At 39.8% G+C, this 19,872-nt stretch overlaps 1 protein-coding gene across 1 annotated transcript in view; it reads right to left on the bottom strand.

Moving 5' to 3' along the window:
* Positions 1-12,083, bottom strand: part of plekhg5a (pleckstrin homology domain containing, family G (with RhoGef domain) member 5a) — a 65,032-nt gene extending 52,949 nt beyond the window's left edge. The window contains exons 1-2 of the mRNA XM_036559171.1: positions 11,909-12,083; positions 5,894-5,973 (exon numbers count right to left, since the gene is read on the bottom strand). Coding sequence (XP_036415064.1) covers positions 5,894-5,973; positions 11,909-11,963 — 135 coding nt within the window. The 5' untranslated portion in view covers positions 11,964-12,083. The remainder of the gene's footprint in view (positions 1-5,893; positions 5,974-11,908) is intronic.
* Positions 12,084-19,872: the final 7,789 nt, after the last annotated feature.

Genomic DNA, 19,872 nt, shown 5'->3' with positions numbered 1-19,872 from the left:
GGAAAGCACTAATGTGGTGGCAGTGGTGCGTTTTCATAAGTTATCCTTGCACCCATGCATGTGTTAGGTCTTCCCACCAGCCTTTGCATTTCATATTAATGCATTCATCTGCCAATCTGACTGTAAAGAAATCAGAATTGGCCCCAAAAATTCCTAATTTGTGCATCCCTAGGTTATGGAACACATTGTGTAATAAACTTAAACATTTATTTATATATAACTTAGGGCTGGGCGATAAAACGATAACGATAAGTATCGCAATATAACTTTTCCTCAATAGAGCGATACGACATGTTCGATAAATGTTCGATATAATACACCATTCTCACACTTCCACGTTAGTGCAAGCCCTAGTGGCGTTTTCTACTGCAAGGAAAGCGACACTACTCAGCTGTCGCCAGGAGAGGGCGCACTTCCCAGTTTTTTGACTTGATTAGAGAGGGAGGGGGCCATGAGTAAAAAAGGGGTTGCCAAATATACTTTAGCAAAGGCTGAAACGCGGAGTTATACATTCCCTGTTTGAGTGGAGCGACCGGCGATTTGTTCTCCTGTGACCGAGTGTGAGTGATGAGATCAGTGGTGTTACTGTACTGTCCTACGGTGAACTCACCTCTTTCTGTGCATCCTAACAACTTCAGCGGTGTTAAATCACGTCTGCAGCGCCAAACCGTCATATTTTAGTATTAGTGCATTCTCGAGCAATGAAAGTGAAAGAAAGAAGTGGGTTCATGTTCGTTACAGCCCTGATTTAAACTAAAGTAAACTGAGGAAGCTGTGAGGCATTGGAGAGTGGGAGAGCGCTATCTTTCCAGGCTAGCTGTTTTTAGCTGCTGGCTAACTTGAAGCAGCGCTCCGGCACAACACGGTGAATTGATGATAAGGTAGATCAAACAAGACACAAAATCACCGCTTTCAGTTTAAACATACTTAAAAGGAGGACTCTGTTTGACTGGTGTGAGAGATTCACACTGCAGATAATGCTTTTACACAGCGAACGTCAGATATACTGTGGTTCACCCCTTAAACTACTGCGATAGCATAGAGAAATCCAGCCGTCGCTAGCTGGTGTCTGAACACTGTGATATGCTCTGACATGGATGTGGTAGGAGTGACAGCAGTGACCTACCGAACCGAGTTGACATTGTTGAGAAAGAGTTTAGCACTGTTGTTGGCCACTTGTTTAGCATTTGTAACGGGGTAGCCAAGTGCTCGTCACCAGACAGCTAAAAATAATCTGTTTTCTTTCTTAAATCATGACTATTACAAAAATTGCAGAAGTGCTTTTCCAGCTGATAAAAACAGCTCAGAAACTTCCTCCCACTCTTCCATGACAGATTAGTGAAATGTTCCACTGTTTGCCGAGTGTTTGTCATGATCGGACCATAAGTGATAGTTTAAAACCACAGTTAACCACCCAGGAGCAAAATCAGTCTTCAAACGTGAAAGAAGTCATGATTTGACATTTATCGCGATATGTATCGACATCGAACGATATGAATTTTGTTTATCGTGATAACGTTTTTGGCCATATCGCCCAGCTCTAATATAACTGTATAATGTGTAAATTAAAATGACAATGTGTAATTCAAGATTCAAAATTCATAACTCACATTCACCCATATATACAGGACTATAAATAAACCAAAATCTCAGCCATTACTCAGTTCCTAAATAGGCTTACTGTCAATAACGAACCGTTTTATGGAGCATGGAACTTCTAGGCTGCTTTGTATTGCTGTCTGACATTCACTATTGCTGTCTGAAAAGTTCTACTTTGGAAGGAAAAACGACAGGGTTTCGACAGGATGCCAGTTTAACCCAAGCCACCAGATTAAATGTCCTGCTGAGCACTGAAAAGCAATTAACCTACTTTAAAATCCAAAACCAAGCCAGTGATTCCAAGACACTGGCACAGTTCTGAGGGCAAAAGTCTGGCCTCTCCAGATAACAAGCATACAAGTCGAATACCACCTTTCCTCCGTAGTGGTAACAGGTAATTCCATGCACATTACATGAGTTAGACTTGATGAATAAACAAACAGAGTATGAATCATAGCCTAAATTACAGGCTATACCTAATGCCAGTGTTTATCATAAAGAAATTACAGTTGACTCTGTGAGTCGCCAACTGAAAGAGACAAACTCAGTCTGTTTTATCTGCTGTCAAAAGCATGTACACATGAACGTCATTATGCATACACATAGTGACAGAAAAATAGCAAAGCAGAGGGCTTGGCTCAGGATGAACATTTACATAAGGAAAACATCCAGTGAACACAGGCAATGGAAAAAATTAAACTTCACAATCCTCCACATAAAACAAACCCTTTCTCAGATTTTTACGCAGTTTCACATAGCGCTGAGCGATATGGTTTATATCAATACACTGGTATTGCACAACAATAATGATTTTTAGGTTTAGATAAACTGATAGACAGCAGAACTTCAGATTGATTTGAAAAACAGTTCAAACTGTCCTTTACTTTTTAATATTGCTTTTTAATATAACTTACCTGAAATACTATAAATCATGAAAAAACATCACTGTTAAATAATTATTTCATAGCATTTGCTGATCCTACCCAATATGGCAACCCTGATTTGGATGTGTTCTAACAGCAAGGAGTTGAAAGTAGGCAAAGCAACTTTTTGACCATCATCCTAAAAATGAAAGCAAGTTACTAACAAGCTTTCGTTAATAAAGAAGGAAAAGATGAAGGCTTGCAAGCAGCTTAAAACTGCTTTATACCTGAGCACATGCTAAACTGAGCTGCACTGGCATTAATAGCCAGTACAGTCTGAATCATTTTACTATGGCTCTGGACAGCTAGCCAGCACGCTCTTGTTTATACTAGGTAATAGACACATAGAGTAGAGGTGGGCGATATGGCAAAAATGTTATATTATGATACCTTTCCATGATACACGATGTGCGTCACAATATTTTGTTTTTATAGGATTTAATAAATAGCAACTAACAATAGAAATAGAAACAGTAGTGCCACATTTAAAAAGTACTACAATAATAACAATATTAATAATAATAATAATAATAATAATAATAACAACCTACAACTACACTGATTTTTTTATTCAGTGTTTTACAAACTGCTCTGCATTAAATCCAATTAAACAGAACTAACTACGCTCACTTTATAATGAAACGTAGTTAATCAGTGTTCTTTAAGTACTGACAATATCCACAATATGCTTAGAAAAGCAAACTGTAACATAATTTATCACAATAACGATAAAGTATTGTGATATTGCCCAGACTATGTCTGGTAATTTTCAGGTTTCTTCTTTTTGTGATGTTTGTGGCATCAATCACATGAAAAAAAAAAGTTTTGCAGCAGTGGAAACATATTTCTTTTCACATCTTTGAAAAATAAGCTGCTCAACTCCTACTCATGTTTGACATGATAGGCTGTTCATCAGAAACATCACACTTTAATCATAAGTAGGGCAATCTGGATAAATGGAGAAAGTTTTTAGCTGCTAGATAAACACAACTGCATTTGCTAAGTGTTGTGGAGCTGAAACCTTAACTTGAATAACTTAAGTTGAATGTGCTTTGAGACAGGCACCTGTAACACATTTGTAAGACATTCTTTTAGAATACAGTAGCTGTATTTAAGAAGAATTAGTTGATTAACTTTACTAACGCAAACTCAAACTTCATTCAATACTATCCTACTATCGGAATAATCATATTAAACTTTCAGTACTGCCCAGCACTAATTTCACATTCAGATCCCTGACAGGGGGACAGGTAGTTCAAGCCTAACTATAGTGTGCTGACTACAACACACAAACCCCCCCATTGAACAGTCCATGATACCTCACAAACATAAACAGACACTCGCTCACATGCATACACAGACAAACACACATTGAAGTCCCCTCTCTGTCCCTCTCGCATTAGAAAACATTTTCAAATAAACAAAAGCCCTTGCATACACTTGTCTTTCCATATTGTAAGGATAAGAGCATAAGTGCAGACCCCGGCTGATAATAACACTGGTACATTAACTACAGTCTGGCTTCGATCACAGCCCACCAGAAAGAGAACTGTTTACCCCCGGAGTCTCTCACTAAAAACTAAACCAAAGTTCAATGGACGTTGGCAAAGCCGCATTAAAGAGGATTATGGGTTCTTATCAAGAAAAGCAGCCATTACTGTGACGTACTGCTGCACTCCAATGAAACCCACACCAGTGGACACACAGTTCAGTATAACCACCCTCTACCACAGAAACCCTGGTCTGCCATTCCTGCTCCTTATTAGGAGGGGCAATGTCCTAATTCAGAGTCTCACCTGCTAAAATATAAAAGGGGAAAACACTACTAATGAATGGACTTACGTCTGCCAGTCTGCGGAGAAAGAAAAAGTGTGTTTCTCAAAAGATGAGGGAAGGCTGGCAGAAGCACAATGGGCTCAGTAACTGAATTCATTTGGCTCTGAGGCTGGGACAATAAAAGAAAATAATAAAAAAAAGTCAAGTCAGACATATTGGTAGGCAATATGGCAATATGTATGTCACAATATGTATGTAATATGCATGTATGCAATATGTATCATGGGATTTCATTTTTCTGAGGTTGAAACAGAGGCAATGATCCAGCAAAACATTAATTCCACATTCAAAAAATAAAATGCTCTCAAAAACAATGAGTTCTGTGTCTTTAAGTACTGATGCTGTCCACAGTATACTAGGAGTTGCACAACTATTGATTTTTACTAGTTGACTAGTCATCATTACATATATATCATAGTGTTCATAAAATTTGTGCAAACTTCTTAGGGCAAACTTTTAGAGCAAAGCTGAGCTTATGTATGGTGAGGGTGTGACATCAATAGCTGGTTAATAAAGCACCACGATTTGCACGAAAGCTGTGTCTCTTTTAATAGTGGTGAATGCTACAATATGTAATGTCAATGAAAAGTATTTTGTTAGTTTGTTACTAGCATTTAGCAATAGATGCTGCATTTTTAGGGCATATTTGCACAACAGAAGAACTTTTGTTATATTTCAAGCTGAGGTCCATGGACCGTCTAAACTATACTGCACGCTAAAACCACCACACATATCGGAATCTTCCCTCAGACAACTAGCTGCGCTTTAGTACACCGGTTTTATATATTTAAGAAGGAAGCAACCGTTTATCAAGTTAAACCTCTGCATACCAATCAGAAATGAGCCTTTCAGATATGGTCACTGGACTAAAATAAACGTCACGCTATCTTGTTTTTAAAAGTTTTAAAAATTTTGTCTGAAGTTGTTAGCAGGAAGTAACATGTCTCTCAACAGATGCAGTGTCATGTAACTTTTTTCCAAACCATTTTCTGGACTGCCCTCCTGCCTGTTCACTTTTTTCCCCCACCACTGTTTATTTTCTAAAATCAGACTTAAGTAGTCGACAACAGCCCACAGCGCCAACTACTGAATTTATAAGTTGACTAGTTGACCAGCTACCACATACACGCAGAAAATCTTGACATAATTGTGACAGAAAATGGCAGAATGCTTTGGAATTTAAGACAAAGTTTTGGTTTTAAGCACTGGAGTGTGTTTGTGTAGGAGACCAAGAGCTGTGTGTATGTTTCCATGCCTGCATTACCAGAGTCCTATGAGAGGGCTTCTGAAATGGCCATTATTACCTCACATCCGTCAGGCTGAAGACAAACAAAATTTTGTTTTTCCTGTCTGTGTCCCAAATGTGGAGGCTGATGGATGATTATTACACTGGAATCTTCTATGTGATGAATGGAGCAAGCATACTTTCACATTTTTGGGCAGCAAAGTCCATAAAAGACAGAGAGATTGAGCTGTGCGAGATGCAAGTCTATGGTACCCCTTTAAACACCATGTGGAAGGTTATGGAACCTTACCTTGGCGGCGAGCTGGCGTTCTGGACAGTTGGGGTGCTGGCACAAAATGCCACTTTTCTCCTCCTGTACAGGTTTCTCACCTGAAACACAGAGGTGAAAGGTCACAGTACCTACAGTGCTACATCAGGACCAGAGGCAATTAAAGAAATTAAATAGGAAATTAATTAATGTTTGATTAGGGCCAGATGAAAACATCATGGACTGACTCCCATGAACACAATGAACCTGCGGGGATATGTCCTTGGCCACATGCCAAAAAACATAAAAGCATTATTACGGAGGGAGAGAGAATAAGCATGAAGGAAGGAGTTTGTGGAAGGGATATAGGGAGGGAGGGAAGGAGAGATGGGCTGAGAGAAGACAGCATATCAAAAACTTACAGAGTCACAGAGGTAAGAGAAAAGAACTTAGATCTGCAAAAAAGGACAAGGAAATCAGGAAGAGTGGATAACACGATCGTAGATGAATGGACAGCCAGGGCAGTTTGTATTTGGCTGTGAAAAACAAAGTATGTCACCCCATATCACAATAAATATCTCACTGCATCTATAAATCAAAGCCACTGTCCCTTCACTTTGAATTAGTGCAGACTTTTTTCACAGGCACAGGAATGTCCAGGCTAAGAGATGTCAAATGACAAGCAAAGTAATCTTATTATATATAGAGAGAGGAAATGACTGGGGGGAGGGAAAAAAGGAAGAATAAGAGCAAAGAGTAAACAGAGAGAAGAGTGTGAAAGAGAGAGCGAAAAAGAGGGAGAAAGAGAGGAACAAGCATAACAAGAGAACTGGCAGACCACTGAGATTTCCAGACATTACCGCTTTGCTGGATGGCAAGATGGTTTTCCTTTAAATTAGTGCAATGATTCCTCACCTTGAAAACCCACCAGATTTTATGAGAAGTGTGCATGTGAAATATTTTTGCAAAATCTTTTTCCCATTTTCCTTTCTGTACTCTGAACCCAATGGACATAAAAAACACTGCTTTACTTGGACTATTACATACAGACAAACAACATCACTGGATATCCATAGACAGGGAAAGCTACTTCACAGACCATAATTACCAATGTAGAAACCGCCATGGAATGCTATTTTTTCTGTAAAATTAGTCTTTATATTTCTAAATATTCCTAATGTGATCCTATGCAATCACAAGGTATTAACCTCTTATCATTCAGAATTTCCCAAACAAGCCTTTAGGGACCACATCATTCCACATTCTTGATCAATCTCCACTGAAGCACACCTGATTCTCCATGTCACAAACTGTTACCATCAAGCCTGTGATTCTATAATTCTGGCATGATGTAGGCCATGTTATAATGTAAAGTGTTCACACACAGCCCAGCTGATTTGATGAGAAATGATTTGTTAAATGGGCTCACCACTGATGGTAGCAAGTGAGGGCCTAGCACCTGTGCTTGCGTGGCCTCACCCTTCTTTCCCACACCATGGGAACAGCTCACTACCTACTTATCAGAACCAAACCTTTCATCATCTTCTACACACATTGCATTCCACCCCTCTCCTTCCTACCATGCTTCCATTTCAGAATCGTCCACTTCTCCTTGTTTAGGCAGAGAGGCGAGGGGAAACCTCCAGTGCAAGATCCATGTGAGGAATGCACAGAATGCCAGGGACTGTTTTTCATGTGCCTCTGTTTACCCCGTCTCTTTCGAAGCCTCTGAGGAGGTGAGTGATCAGCACATCCACCGTCTATGTCTGAGCCGGAAATACCTTTATGTAACACATGTCTACTTCGAGTCTCCTAGAGGAACATCAAGCTAATGCCAGCAATGCCAGCAGAAGTTTTAGGAGGACACAGGGTTTTGAAAATGTCAAAACACAACCAGCAGGAGGTCTTAAGTTGTCCTGGTTGTCGGAAGCTTTGGCTCCAGGATTATCATCCTCCCATTGCTTGGGATTTACTTAACTTGCTGTAGTAATTAACTAGCTGGGAAGTGTTTTTTTCCAATGTAAGCAAACCTTTTGGTATCACTGAAAAAGAAAATCACATGAAAATACTACTACCTAAAGTATATACAATAGAGACACTAAAAATATGAAAGAATACTACTTTAAAATAAACAGCCAATGAACAGACACATACACAGCTTTGTCTTGAGGTAAACTCTGATTCAGATGATAGGCATGCCTGAGCAAACTTGACTGCTCTGAGGGAGGATGAGGAGAAGGTCTAACGCAGAGCAAGCAGCACAAATCTTAGAGGCAAAGGCCATCATTAATGGGAACCAACTGTATCTGGGGCCAGAACTTCCTCTCTCCCCACCATGAAGTCACCGACCACTTTCTGCAAACAGCAGGTCTTTAACCCAAAGCAAAGAAAAAAGAATGGATTAGGGACATTCTGACTCAATATTCCTGAACTTCCCAGCTCAGTGGCACGCAAATGGGATATGAACCTGTAGCCTTCTAGCAACAAGTCAGGCATCTGTTGCTTTAAATCTAATTTCTTTACAAGTCTTAAGAGGTCACGCTTTTTAAAGCCTTTATGAAGCAATGCTCAATGTTCAGGTTTTGCTGAACACAATAAGCCACACCCTCAAGGACAAATTCAGGCAAGCATAAAACACACAGACACATAAAAAGTCCCATTCTGTTTTAAGAGGTGTCCCCAATCCATCCAATCTGTGCAAGAGCCTTACCACAGGGAACTTGGGTGACGTCCATGAGTGAAATCCAGGTGTACTTCTCTGTCTCCAGTTCACTCTGTGAGCAAGGGATAGTCTCCAGCTCATAGGAGCCATGTCGTCTCCAGTGGAACATTGTGCTTCTGAATCCTATCAGTAATGACAGCTGTAGAAGCATCTCATCCCATTGACTTCATCTTTCAGAAAAGAGTCAGTTTCACTTAATGATTTGTCTCTCTGTGTTTGCTGTGCTGAGGTACAAGCAATGGTAACTAAACACATCATAACTCTTAGCAGACCAATGCTATTTTACAGAGGATTAACATATATAAAATCCAACTTCAAAAAACAGACCAGTCTTGAATGAGTTCTCCTGCAGTGTAATTTTCCAAGAAAGTAAGCTTCTCAAAAGAATCTGGGCAGACTGCTGTTCATTCTGTGAGCCAGTGTGTGTGTGTGTGTGTATTGGGGAAGGGGGGGGGGATATCTTGACCCACACAGCAAGACAGACAAGCACTGCATTCATTCAAATGTGAAGTGCATGCTGGGATGTGAGGAAGACTTGGACCTGTGACTTTTTGGAACATTGGGAGATACAAAGCTCTCTTTTCAAGAAGTCCACCTACAGTGAGCCCACATACTCCATGCATCTTTACGAACGGGCTGTCCTAGACTTACAATATCATACAAAGCCACGACACAAAAATACGGCAGCACTGCTTGACATCCAATCTCCCTACAGAAGAGGGAAAGAGAGTGGCAAAGGAGGACGAAGTCTCATTTCCTGCTTTTTTGTGGAAGGTGAGAAAGGGTTAAGATGAAAACTATGAGCGAGTGACTACAGGGGCATGCCAGGCCTCCAGCCCCCTACATATCTAATTTTGCTCTGACAAATTAGAGAGTAGGCTGGGAGCTTCTTAGCCACTAGGAACCAGCCTTTCTCAAGCATATGGTAGTGATTTGGAGCAGCTTGATGTGCAAGGGTTAGTTTTAATGACAAGGCTGCAAGTGGCAGTCAAGCCTGCAGACTGCATGCTCTCTGGATTCAGAGTGAACATGGCCACTTTTGAGATTTAGAGAGAAGATGGAAGTCCTGGGTTCAAACAGCACCGTGTAGTGGTCATCATACTGACATTAACTGTAATCACAAGTGAGACTTTTGAGTGTACTTTTAGACACAATGAATACCATTTGTTCATTAACAGCAAGTTTATGTCAGTACATTACACCCAGCAAGCTAAGTCTGTTGATGCTATTCATCTTCCATCTGCTCCAGCTGGGCTCCACTAGCCAAGGGGCATCATGGCATTTGTTTGGCCATTTTTAATTTTAGCCATATATGCCACTCATTATGAACCTTAAAATGGCAAAAATACAAGTTTTGCAAACAGCATGACATACAGTTAATGATCATGGTGCACTAATAATGACAGGAAGCATGCAATGAACACAGCATGTTTGCTTGCCTTCTATTTTTACTTAAAAATGATGTCAAGATCTTTTTTGCCATCAAAATGATGAGTTAAAATAATAAAACTAAATAATATAAATAATTTTAATAATGATCTCTACAATACTTTAAATTGGTTAAACAGTATAGAAATGTGCACAGCTCTAAACACCAGAGTTATGACAAAGTCATATTCATACAAAACAGAACATCTAATTTCAAACTGTACTGTGATGGTTTGGATTTGGAGTCTGGATGACAAGTTAGTCAGCCAAGTGACAGTTAGCTAATGGCCAGTGCGAGGTCTCCTGTGCCAAATTCCATTCAGGCTTAGGTAAACAAGACTCTACTAGCATTGCTAATTAAAAATTTCAAAAGCTATGGCAACATTTGAAAATATGGCAGGAAATAGTATCTATGAGCGCCGCTGATAAACCATAAGCACTATTAAAAGCACAATTCATTCACTGCTGTTTGGAGATGAAAGCTATGTTTGGGGACCTCACAGACACAAGAGAAGGACAAGTCAAATGTCTTTCCCACCACATGTTTCTAGAAATCCCTTTAAGATAAAATTCTCTGTACAAGCATCCAGACTGTGCTGCAATCGATTGCTTAAATGTTACCTGTGACATTAAAGTATATCCAGTTAGTATTTTTGAGCCAAATCGTTAATAATGTTCATGCAACTGGTTAAATGGAAGATACAGAAAAACCTATTTGGTCATACATATGTAAACAAATTATCTGAATGCTGTGTATGACTCTGTAGCTAACGCCTAGTACTATTTTCTGAACTTTAACCTCTCTCGTACTGACCATACCTTTTACAGCTGTATTACTAACAACCTGCACCACTAACATCAATATTATTTTTCCCCTGATTTTTTTTGAACAACAACATTTCTGCTGTTTTTTTAAAACATATTTGGCCGGATGTAATCCAGATATGTTTTTAAAACATATCTCTTTGGATGTAATCTATCTGCAGCTGTGCAAGTGTCAGTACAGGTGCATCATGTTTTCTTCTGAGAGAAGTCTCTAAGGTAAATCCCAAATCTCACCGCTTTGCAGCACACATGTAAACGTTATCTACCTTCGTCACAATAACCAGTATATGGGCACTGCAATCGAATAAGAGAAAGACTCAAATCCACTTATCCACTTAAGAATAGCACTCTACAACAGTGTCAGAACTCAAGCTGCCTTCACATAGACTAAGCTGGAAACCCAGACTTAAATTGCCAGATATGGCAATAATTCTATAAAGACAAACAACTGCAATAGCCTGTGGCACAAGGCCACTTTCACTTATCCAGCTATTCAACACTTGGTGTAAATGCCTGTAAGGCTCTAGGACACTCCGAAAGTCTCAATTACAGTTGTGGCTCATGTTACACCTGCTGCCCTCAGAATTCCCATTGCCTGGCCTGACACACAGAACCTAAACTGATTAATCCCAGTTTAAATCAGTGCAGTAGGGAAGCCAAGTAACACAAACCTACTAATGGGTAGTACATAACAATCACGAAGAGCAAATGACTGTGACATCGAATTTTTAGTTTGGAAACTCATCAAGGCCACAAAGAAAATATTTATGGCTGTGCCAATTACAATTCCCCGTTTGGACAGGAAACTTATATTTTATAAATTTGTTTATTACAAAATACTTTTATTTTACAGTTTTACAGCCTACTTAATAGCAATAAACGTATTAAGAAAATGATAACTGACAGGAAACTCACAACACAGAATGCGTTAAATGTAAAACTGGTGAGCATTTGGAATACTGATAGCATTCTTTCATCCTTACCTGCTAATCACTTAAGTGGCGACATTTAGAATGTGATTTGAAAAAAAAAAAAGAATATAACTGGTGGCGTGAGTAATAAGAAAATACAAATGTGCTCACCGAGTCGTAAGCGGAGACCAAGCCAGCTCTTCGGTGGTGATCCGTACCGATGCATTATTTCCTTGAGCACATTTGTGATATATTGCACATGGAAGTAAAGCGCGAGAGCAGCTCGTGCATGGCGCTGAGTAGACAGGACATTCGCCTCAGACTGGCAACTTGCCACACTACCTTTAGCTACAGTTAAGCTACACGGCTTTCGGCTCCACACACGTCGGTCACTTCACTCATACAGGCATTTGTCACACCGCCATTATTATCACTGTCTTCGCTGTGGTTTCTGAGGTAACGTGTTAGCTGCGTCTTTTTCGTTCAGCGTTCTACGGTTTCTAAGACTGAGGTACAACCTGTTGAGGCGTTAACTTTGCCTCCAAGATCCCTGGAACTCGTTTCATTGTCTGTTAAGAGGCAGACAGCGGCTTGCCCTTTTCTCAGAGCTCACTGAGTCTCACTTTATCGTCTAAATGCTACTACACGCCCAGGGCTCCCCAGAAGTGTTTACGGACAGTGTGAGTATTACTACCATCAGTCTGCAACACCCTGCGTTTTCCTTTCATAATGTTCCAAAGTGACTGTTTCCAGTCGTTGCCTAAACCTTTAATGACTCAAATGTGAGCCTGCCCACACTTAATTTTGCTAAGAAAGGTGATTTTGTTTCCGTTATTCCAGGTTAGAGACATTATCCTTTTAGCTCAGTCCCATCAAGCAATACAAACAGTGGATTAGTGGTACGGAAACCACTGTTTTATGATTGTGACATAAATAGTAGTGGTAGATGAGTAGGTGCATGATGATGTAATTCCTCAAAACTACGCTTTAATACTTTGTCTATTATTGATTAAGCATTACATGTCTTTTTTCTAGCTGAACAATGGTACTTTTAAGTATTGCACACTATGCTTATCCACCATCATATCACTTCTAAGGGGATGACGTGGAAGACTATGCTGGATATGATGTGTAGCGCTGTACTAGAATAACGTGTTATCAAAGTTCTATAATAATCTTTGCAGTATCAGAATGTGTAGCCAGCTGCTTAAACATGTGGGTTTCCTGATCCACCCCCTTTAGTCTGACAGCAGAGTTAGACCCATGATGTAATGCATATATGCGATGACCTCCGTAAGACATCAGCCCTTTTCAAATAATGTAGGTGCACACTGTCTGTGTTTCTGATCAAATAGAAAACAAGACCCTTTTCATGTTTGTATATGTACATAAGCTCTCTGCTGTTGCCACAGGGGTGGCTTGAATGCACTGACTTGTTTAAAGTGATTTTAAAATGGAAAAGTCTAAAACATTTACAAGCCAAATGACCAAACCTTTGACTTTCCATTCTCCTCTCTGACCATAACATCTTACATTCCAATAGTCTGGTCTCGTTGTACAAGTCTTTTAATCTGGTACACTTTGTGGATATGAAATCAGTGGATGTGCTTTCACATCAAGACTCGCTAAGACATCAGCATTAGCTGTATTTCTTCAAATCTTTGGTTGCTAAATGCCCACCTTCTATTTTGGCAGCCTTTTTAAACAAAGTAATAGGTGTTCGTATAGTGTACCGCCCCCCACCTCCCACCCGCCTGCCATCCCAACTACCCCTCCTTCTCATCTGATCTCTTTTAAACACAGCCAAACCCACTGCTGGCCTGCCAGGCTGGCCATATGTGCAGCATTAACTCTCGAACTGCTCTCTCAGTTCCCCACCCCCATCCTTTCCTCTGCCATCCTCTGCTACATAGAAGGGGGTAAAGGCACCTTGTGCTGGCGGTGGTGCAGATAGTCTGGAAAACAAACCCGTTCGCATCGGTGTACCACGCCAGAGCCGTCCAGCCAGCCACGTGGCTTTCAGAAACTTTATTCCTACCCAAATGTGACTCCGACCTATCCAAGGACTTAATGTGGTATCATTCAGGGCTTAAACAGTGTCTAGACCAGGTTTGGTCTGTCTGTGGATGTCATTGTTAATACACCAGTTGTAGGGTTGTCACGTTTACTCAAACTCAGTTACTATATTAAAAAAAATTGTCATTTTAAATTTACCTTCTTGATGAATTGAGAGTAATTGGCAGTTGGCATGATAATAAGGCATGTTTTAAAACCTACTGCTCTAAAGAGCCTAATGAACTCTCCAATTTACATGCATTTTTCCACATACTGTTTTATTATAATTATTTTTAAGTGTTTTTTAAAGGCCTTACAACAAAATATTTTGGAATCTTTGAAAGGTTTTTCATGGTTAGTTACTGTCCACTTAAGTAAATTTATGTTGTTTGACCTTTTTTTTAAATTCAGATTACTTGATAAATCATCAAAGTAATCAGTACATTACTCGACTACTATTGTACTCAATAGTGACACCCCTACTCAGTTGTTTTAAACAGATCTCCGTTACAGTCTGTAGAAAAGAAATCACTAAGGCTCTCGCAGTTGAGTTATGTGCTGTTTGATCTGTGTTCCAGGAAGCAGAGAGAGAAGGAGGGGCTGAAGGAGTTGAAGGTGATGTGTGAGGATTTGTGTCTTATGTTTTGCATTGCAGGAAGACTGGTGCTAGATCTGCTTCCCAAGCCTGGATGATCTACAGAAGAGGCAGGTAAGATCAGAGCCCCCTGCCCTGCAGAGGATCGCACTTATCAGGTGTGACAAATCCCTAATCCAGCTCAGGCTCAACACCAAACCTTCAGCAAGAGTCCAAATAGACATTTTAGGCAAGCTTTTCAGCATCCTTTAGGTCTAATCCTAATTAAAAAAGCAATATAAAGCTGACCTCTAAAGCCACACCCCATCACAATCCACAACGTTTTGGTCACTGTAACACAACATCTTGTAGACTGTTGGTCTCTCTGTGTCCTTCCCCTTGCACAAAATTGACTTACCCATGCTCCACCCACAAGTGTTCTCTCATAGCAGCTGTTGTCAGGTTGGACAGGCTTTGCAAAATGTTAGCAAAAATCCCATGTCACCTAATGAGAAATTCTATAATTATTTGTTTAGAATTGCTACATACATTAAGTTTACAGGTAAAGGTGCTGTGCTGCTAATCTGTTCTGTTGTTACAGCTTATCAAAACCAGGCAAGTTGGAAACAACAATGATGAATTTGCAACCATGTCTGCATGCGAGCTTGATTACACAGCCAAAGAACCATATGTGATCTATTTGAACGGTTTGACTTTTCAAATGTGTACAACATAAATATAATTTGAAAATAAGAATGTATTCTAATCTTAGATATTTTGAGAACAACTGAGTACACTATAATTTCTGATTTCTGAATGCGATTTTTGTGAATGTTCTGTGAACTTTGTCCAGCCTCTTAATAGTTGCTGTGAAAGAGTGCATTTGTATTTGGAACATTGATAGCATTGATAGGTCAATTATCCATCATCCAGTCAAAGTGATGGATTTATTCAACAAGAAGTAGCACATACAAGAATTTCCCTCAGTAGTCATTTGTATTCCTATTGTTTCTGCATATAAGATTTGATCAGTATTGACCTTGTGTGTCAGTAGCACACATTTATTAGATACATTTTTTCTTATATCCAAAAAAAAAAACCCATGTGTTTCTGGCATGGAAAACAATGTCTGCAGGCTCCTTTAAGCTTATAAAGGGGCTTGGAAGATTAATTAATTACTTTAGTATTGCAGTGAATCAGTTACAGCATTAAATCCAGAACAGCTCAACCCATCTGTTTTCTTCTGGTTACAAATTTGGCTGCTCTGAATGAAACTTAAATGCCTTAATGGAATTTCACAGATCTTAATTAGACTAGAATAGAGTGGGCTAATAAGACTTGAAACAGTTTGTGTGTGTTAGTGAGAGGGAGTAAAATAAAGAAAGAGAGAGGTTTCTTTTAGAGCATTTGTTCTACCTTGCTCTACCTTTCATGGCCTCTTTCTGTCTTTGTTTTAGTATGTGGTTTAGGTTTCAGCTTCTTTCCACCTCTGTCTTTCTTCCTCTTTTCCTTTTCATCCCACTCAACTTTGTTTTCAGTCATCAAGCACCCTTTGACGTACCTGATTTAAATTTTTCTGTTATTTATGAATCTACTGCCACTTAGTGGCAAAATAATGTCAGTGCACTGCAACTGTAGGTCCTAAACCAGAGGTGTCCAATCTTATCTGCAAAGGGCCAGTGAGGCTGCAGATTGTCATTCCAAACAAGCAGGAGCACACCTAATTCCATGTGTGTAATCAGTTGGTCTCGGTCTTCAAACAGTTGATCATGATTGCTCCTGCTTTATTCTAATGAAAACCTTCAGCCACACCAGCCCTTTGCTGATGTGAATTGGACGCCCCTGTCCTAAACTGACCTTATATGAAAGTAGTTTAGATGAGATGCCACATTGTTTCTGTTATAGAAAGACAGATTAAGATCAAGATCGGTTATGATTAAGGTCATGCGTTGCTTTCCACAGAAGAAGTAAACTTTACAAATTCTCACCACAGTGCGATGTGCCGTCTACTTTTAGCAAACTGAACCTCATAGTGAAAAAATCAGTTTGACAGCTGTCTTGAGATTATTCCTAAAAACTACTACAATACTTGGAAGAACTGCCAGCTGTTGTTCTGTTATGCACATTGGCTTAACACTCTTCCACTGAAATTTCACTGAACCCAAAAGTGTCAGATGCCACATGATGTAAGAGGCAGACAGTAGGGTACTGTGTGTGTGTGTGTGTGTGTGTGTGTGAGTGAGTGACGGAGACTTTGCATTGCCTGGAACTGTGAATCACCTGGGACTGCTCTTTTTTGTTCCAGCTGTCCCTCCCTGAGACAGAGGCAGTTAACACTCTAGAGTGCGAAAGTGTTTGTTTGCTGCTGGCATTCCCTCTGGGCCTAAGCTGTCTGATCTCTCGGCTTCAGACATAGATCTCTGCTCCCTGTCTACAGCCCTAGGGCTAGCACCAGCTGAGAACGGAGAGAACAGGAGGCTGGAGGGAGCTATGGTGAAATCACTTACACCTGTGGTGAGAGTTGAACTATTGCTTACTGCTGCTGTAAATACCTCAGATAGCTTGGATAATAAACTGTTTACCTGGTATATGTGAACATTAAGCAAGAGAAATGCTTAATGTACATTAATGAGGCATTTCAGGTAAACCACACTGCAACTCTACATACTGGAACCAAACTTCCACCTCATAACAGTGGCATAGGCAGAATTTTTTTTTTAGGTAGGCCTAAAAAAGGCCTTTTTTAGGTAGGCCACTTATATTGTTTTGTGTCTGTGCTGTTATCCGGTGTTGACCAGAGGAGGATGGGTTCCCCTTTTGAGTCTGGTTCCTCTCAAGGTTTCTTCCTCCTGTTGAGGGAGTTTTTCCTTGCCACTGTCGCCAAGGCTTGCTCACTGGGGGCGTGGACCCGGATTCCCTGTAATGCTGCTTTGTGACAACATCTGTTGTAAAAGGCACTATATAAATAAATTTGACTTGACTTGACTTGACACATGCTTTTACAGGCCCCTCAGCTACATCTTTTGACCACAGCTAGAGCATCAGTTACTGGTATGCAGATACCAAACTGAAGTTTTGACACAGTGCAAAATAGCAACAATTGCTATGCAGTGATCAGAGGGCTGAGAAAATAAGGTAGAGAACGTAGTGATTTTGATTCACCATAATACAAATCTCATTGTATTGATTGTATTCATTGATAAATATTCTGTCCCCATTGATTAGGTAGGCCTGTGATCAATCTGGCCTACCCATGGCTACACCACTGCCTCATAATCTAGCCTCTATTTAAAGAACTACATTCTTAAACTAAATGGAACATTTTATAGTAAATTACAATGACTAATTACCACACAAACAAATTACCACAATGAAATGACAAATTATCACATGGTACCTGACATTGAGTGCACTTAATAATCCAATCATAATCAAATTTCTGCAGTTATCTGATTATTCAAATGGTCGTGTAAACAGCATACTCCAATTTCTTAGATTGGAGTAAGGTCTAGAAATCCTATTAAGAAATCTGATAAAGAGAGCTGGATTTTAGATCGCTAATCAGATTTCTCTGTGAGTCTATACTCTTACTCAGATTTCTTTTTTTAGTCACTGTAGCATTGAGTAAACGCAACAATGGCTTTGTCTACGCATGTGCGAAAACAGACCGCAGTATTGAAAACAAGCAAGTAGCATTTAACACAGCACCTGCGAGACTGCAACAAAACACTTCTGGAGCAATGCCGAAACAGACTACATGCTTGACAAAATGAAGGATTTAAATATTTTTCATCTTCTAGATGATGTATGTTCGTATTTTCAGGTAAAGTGGCTTGATGTTTTTAAAAAAAAAGCTGTGGCATGAAGTTTGAATTTTGCATTATGTTTACATCATATCCTTTTCTGTGAATTTATTGTCTCGTTGCAAAGCAGACATCTGATTATTGCCTGCCTCATGTAAACCCGGAGTTTTCGTGCTATCTGATTGCTCAAGTGCATGTAAAGGCATTGATCGATCTACTGACAAAATCTGATTTGCTGCAATTATTGGATTATTACGTGCAAGTAAACACTCATTAAAATGCTCCATTGAAAGTCCTTATACACCCTTTCAAACTCATAACAAATAACATAAAATAATGTCGGTGCACTGCAACTGTAGGTCCTAAACCAGAGGTGTCCAATCTTATCTGCAAAGGGCCAGTGAGGCTGCAGATTGTCATTCCAAACAAGCAGGAGCACACCTGATTCCACGTGTGTAATCAGTTGGTCTCGGTCTTCAAACAGTTGATCATGATTGCTCCTGCTTTATTCTAATGAAAACCTTCAGCCACACCAGCCCTTTGCTGATGTGAATTGGACGCCCCTGTCCTAAACTGACCTTATATGAAAGTAGTTTAGATGAGATGCCACATTGTTTCTGTTATAGAAAGACAGATTAAGATCAAGATCGGTTATGATTAAGGTCGGAGTTTTCGTGCTATCTGATTGCTCAAGTGCATGTAAAGGCATTGATCGATCTACTGACAAAATCTGATTTGCTGCAATTATTGGATTATTACGTGCAAGTAAACACTCATTAAAATGCTCCATTGAAAGTCCTTATACACCCTTTCAAACTCTGTAAACAAAGATGATGTTGCGAAGATGTGTGTCCAAATTGGGAATCAATTTAGAGATTTTCTGGTGTTATTCATGATAAAAGTATCTGAATGTTGTGTATACGGTTGTTATTTGTCTGGTAAGGGCTCGGACAACGTAATCCAAGTGGGATTCTGTAAAATTCATCCCTGTGCAAGGCTAATAACTGAATGGCTGTATACACAGTTATTGTGACTATTACTTGTAAAGTATAAGTTTTATATACCACTGGTCTGTAGCTCTAATTAAAGGATCAATATGTAAGATGAGGCAACCTGTTGAATTCATACTTCACACTCCAAACAAATAGGGGGCAACATATCACCAGAAAGTTGTGGTGCCCACAAACCCTTGCTAAATGGCGAATGTTAGCTTTAACAACTGTTTACTTACCAGACTAGAAGAAATATTTGTTGCAATGAAGCATCGAACTTCTTTACTCACTAAGAGCTCTCTCCAGCGGTGGAAAACAATGCTAATGTTAACTGCTTTTGCCTCTAATTATGCCACCTCTTTCCTTTGCTGCCGAATGTGGTTTCTTGCCGTGAGTGGGCAGCAGTGATGATAATGGTCACTTGCCAAGAGCTTCAGCCATTGTTGCGTTTACTCAATGCTACAATGACTCGACTCACTACCGCCTGTTGAGGTAGAAAGTGGTATTATGAGACACGATGGGCCAGGGCTAGCTTGTTAGCATGCTAACTTGAGTAGATATCTCTGCAGCACAATACATAGACATCTCCTGAAATAACGTCAAAACTGTTATTTCTGCACATTGTGTTGATAATTTTAGCTGATTGTGGAATGTTTTAAACTACAAATCTTACAAATTTTGCCTTTCACAGTCATACACCTTATACTCTCT

Source organism: Colossoma macropomum, unplaced genomic scaffold, assembly GCF_904425465.1.
Source record: "Colossoma macropomum unplaced genomic scaffold, Colossoma_macropomum, whole genome shotgun sequence".
NCBI lineage: Eukaryota > Metazoa > Chordata > Actinopteri > Characiformes > Serrasalmidae > Colossoma > Colossoma macropomum.
The sequence above is the reverse complement of the archived record's forward strand: the minus strand, read 5'-3'. Positions and strand labels throughout refer to the sequence as shown.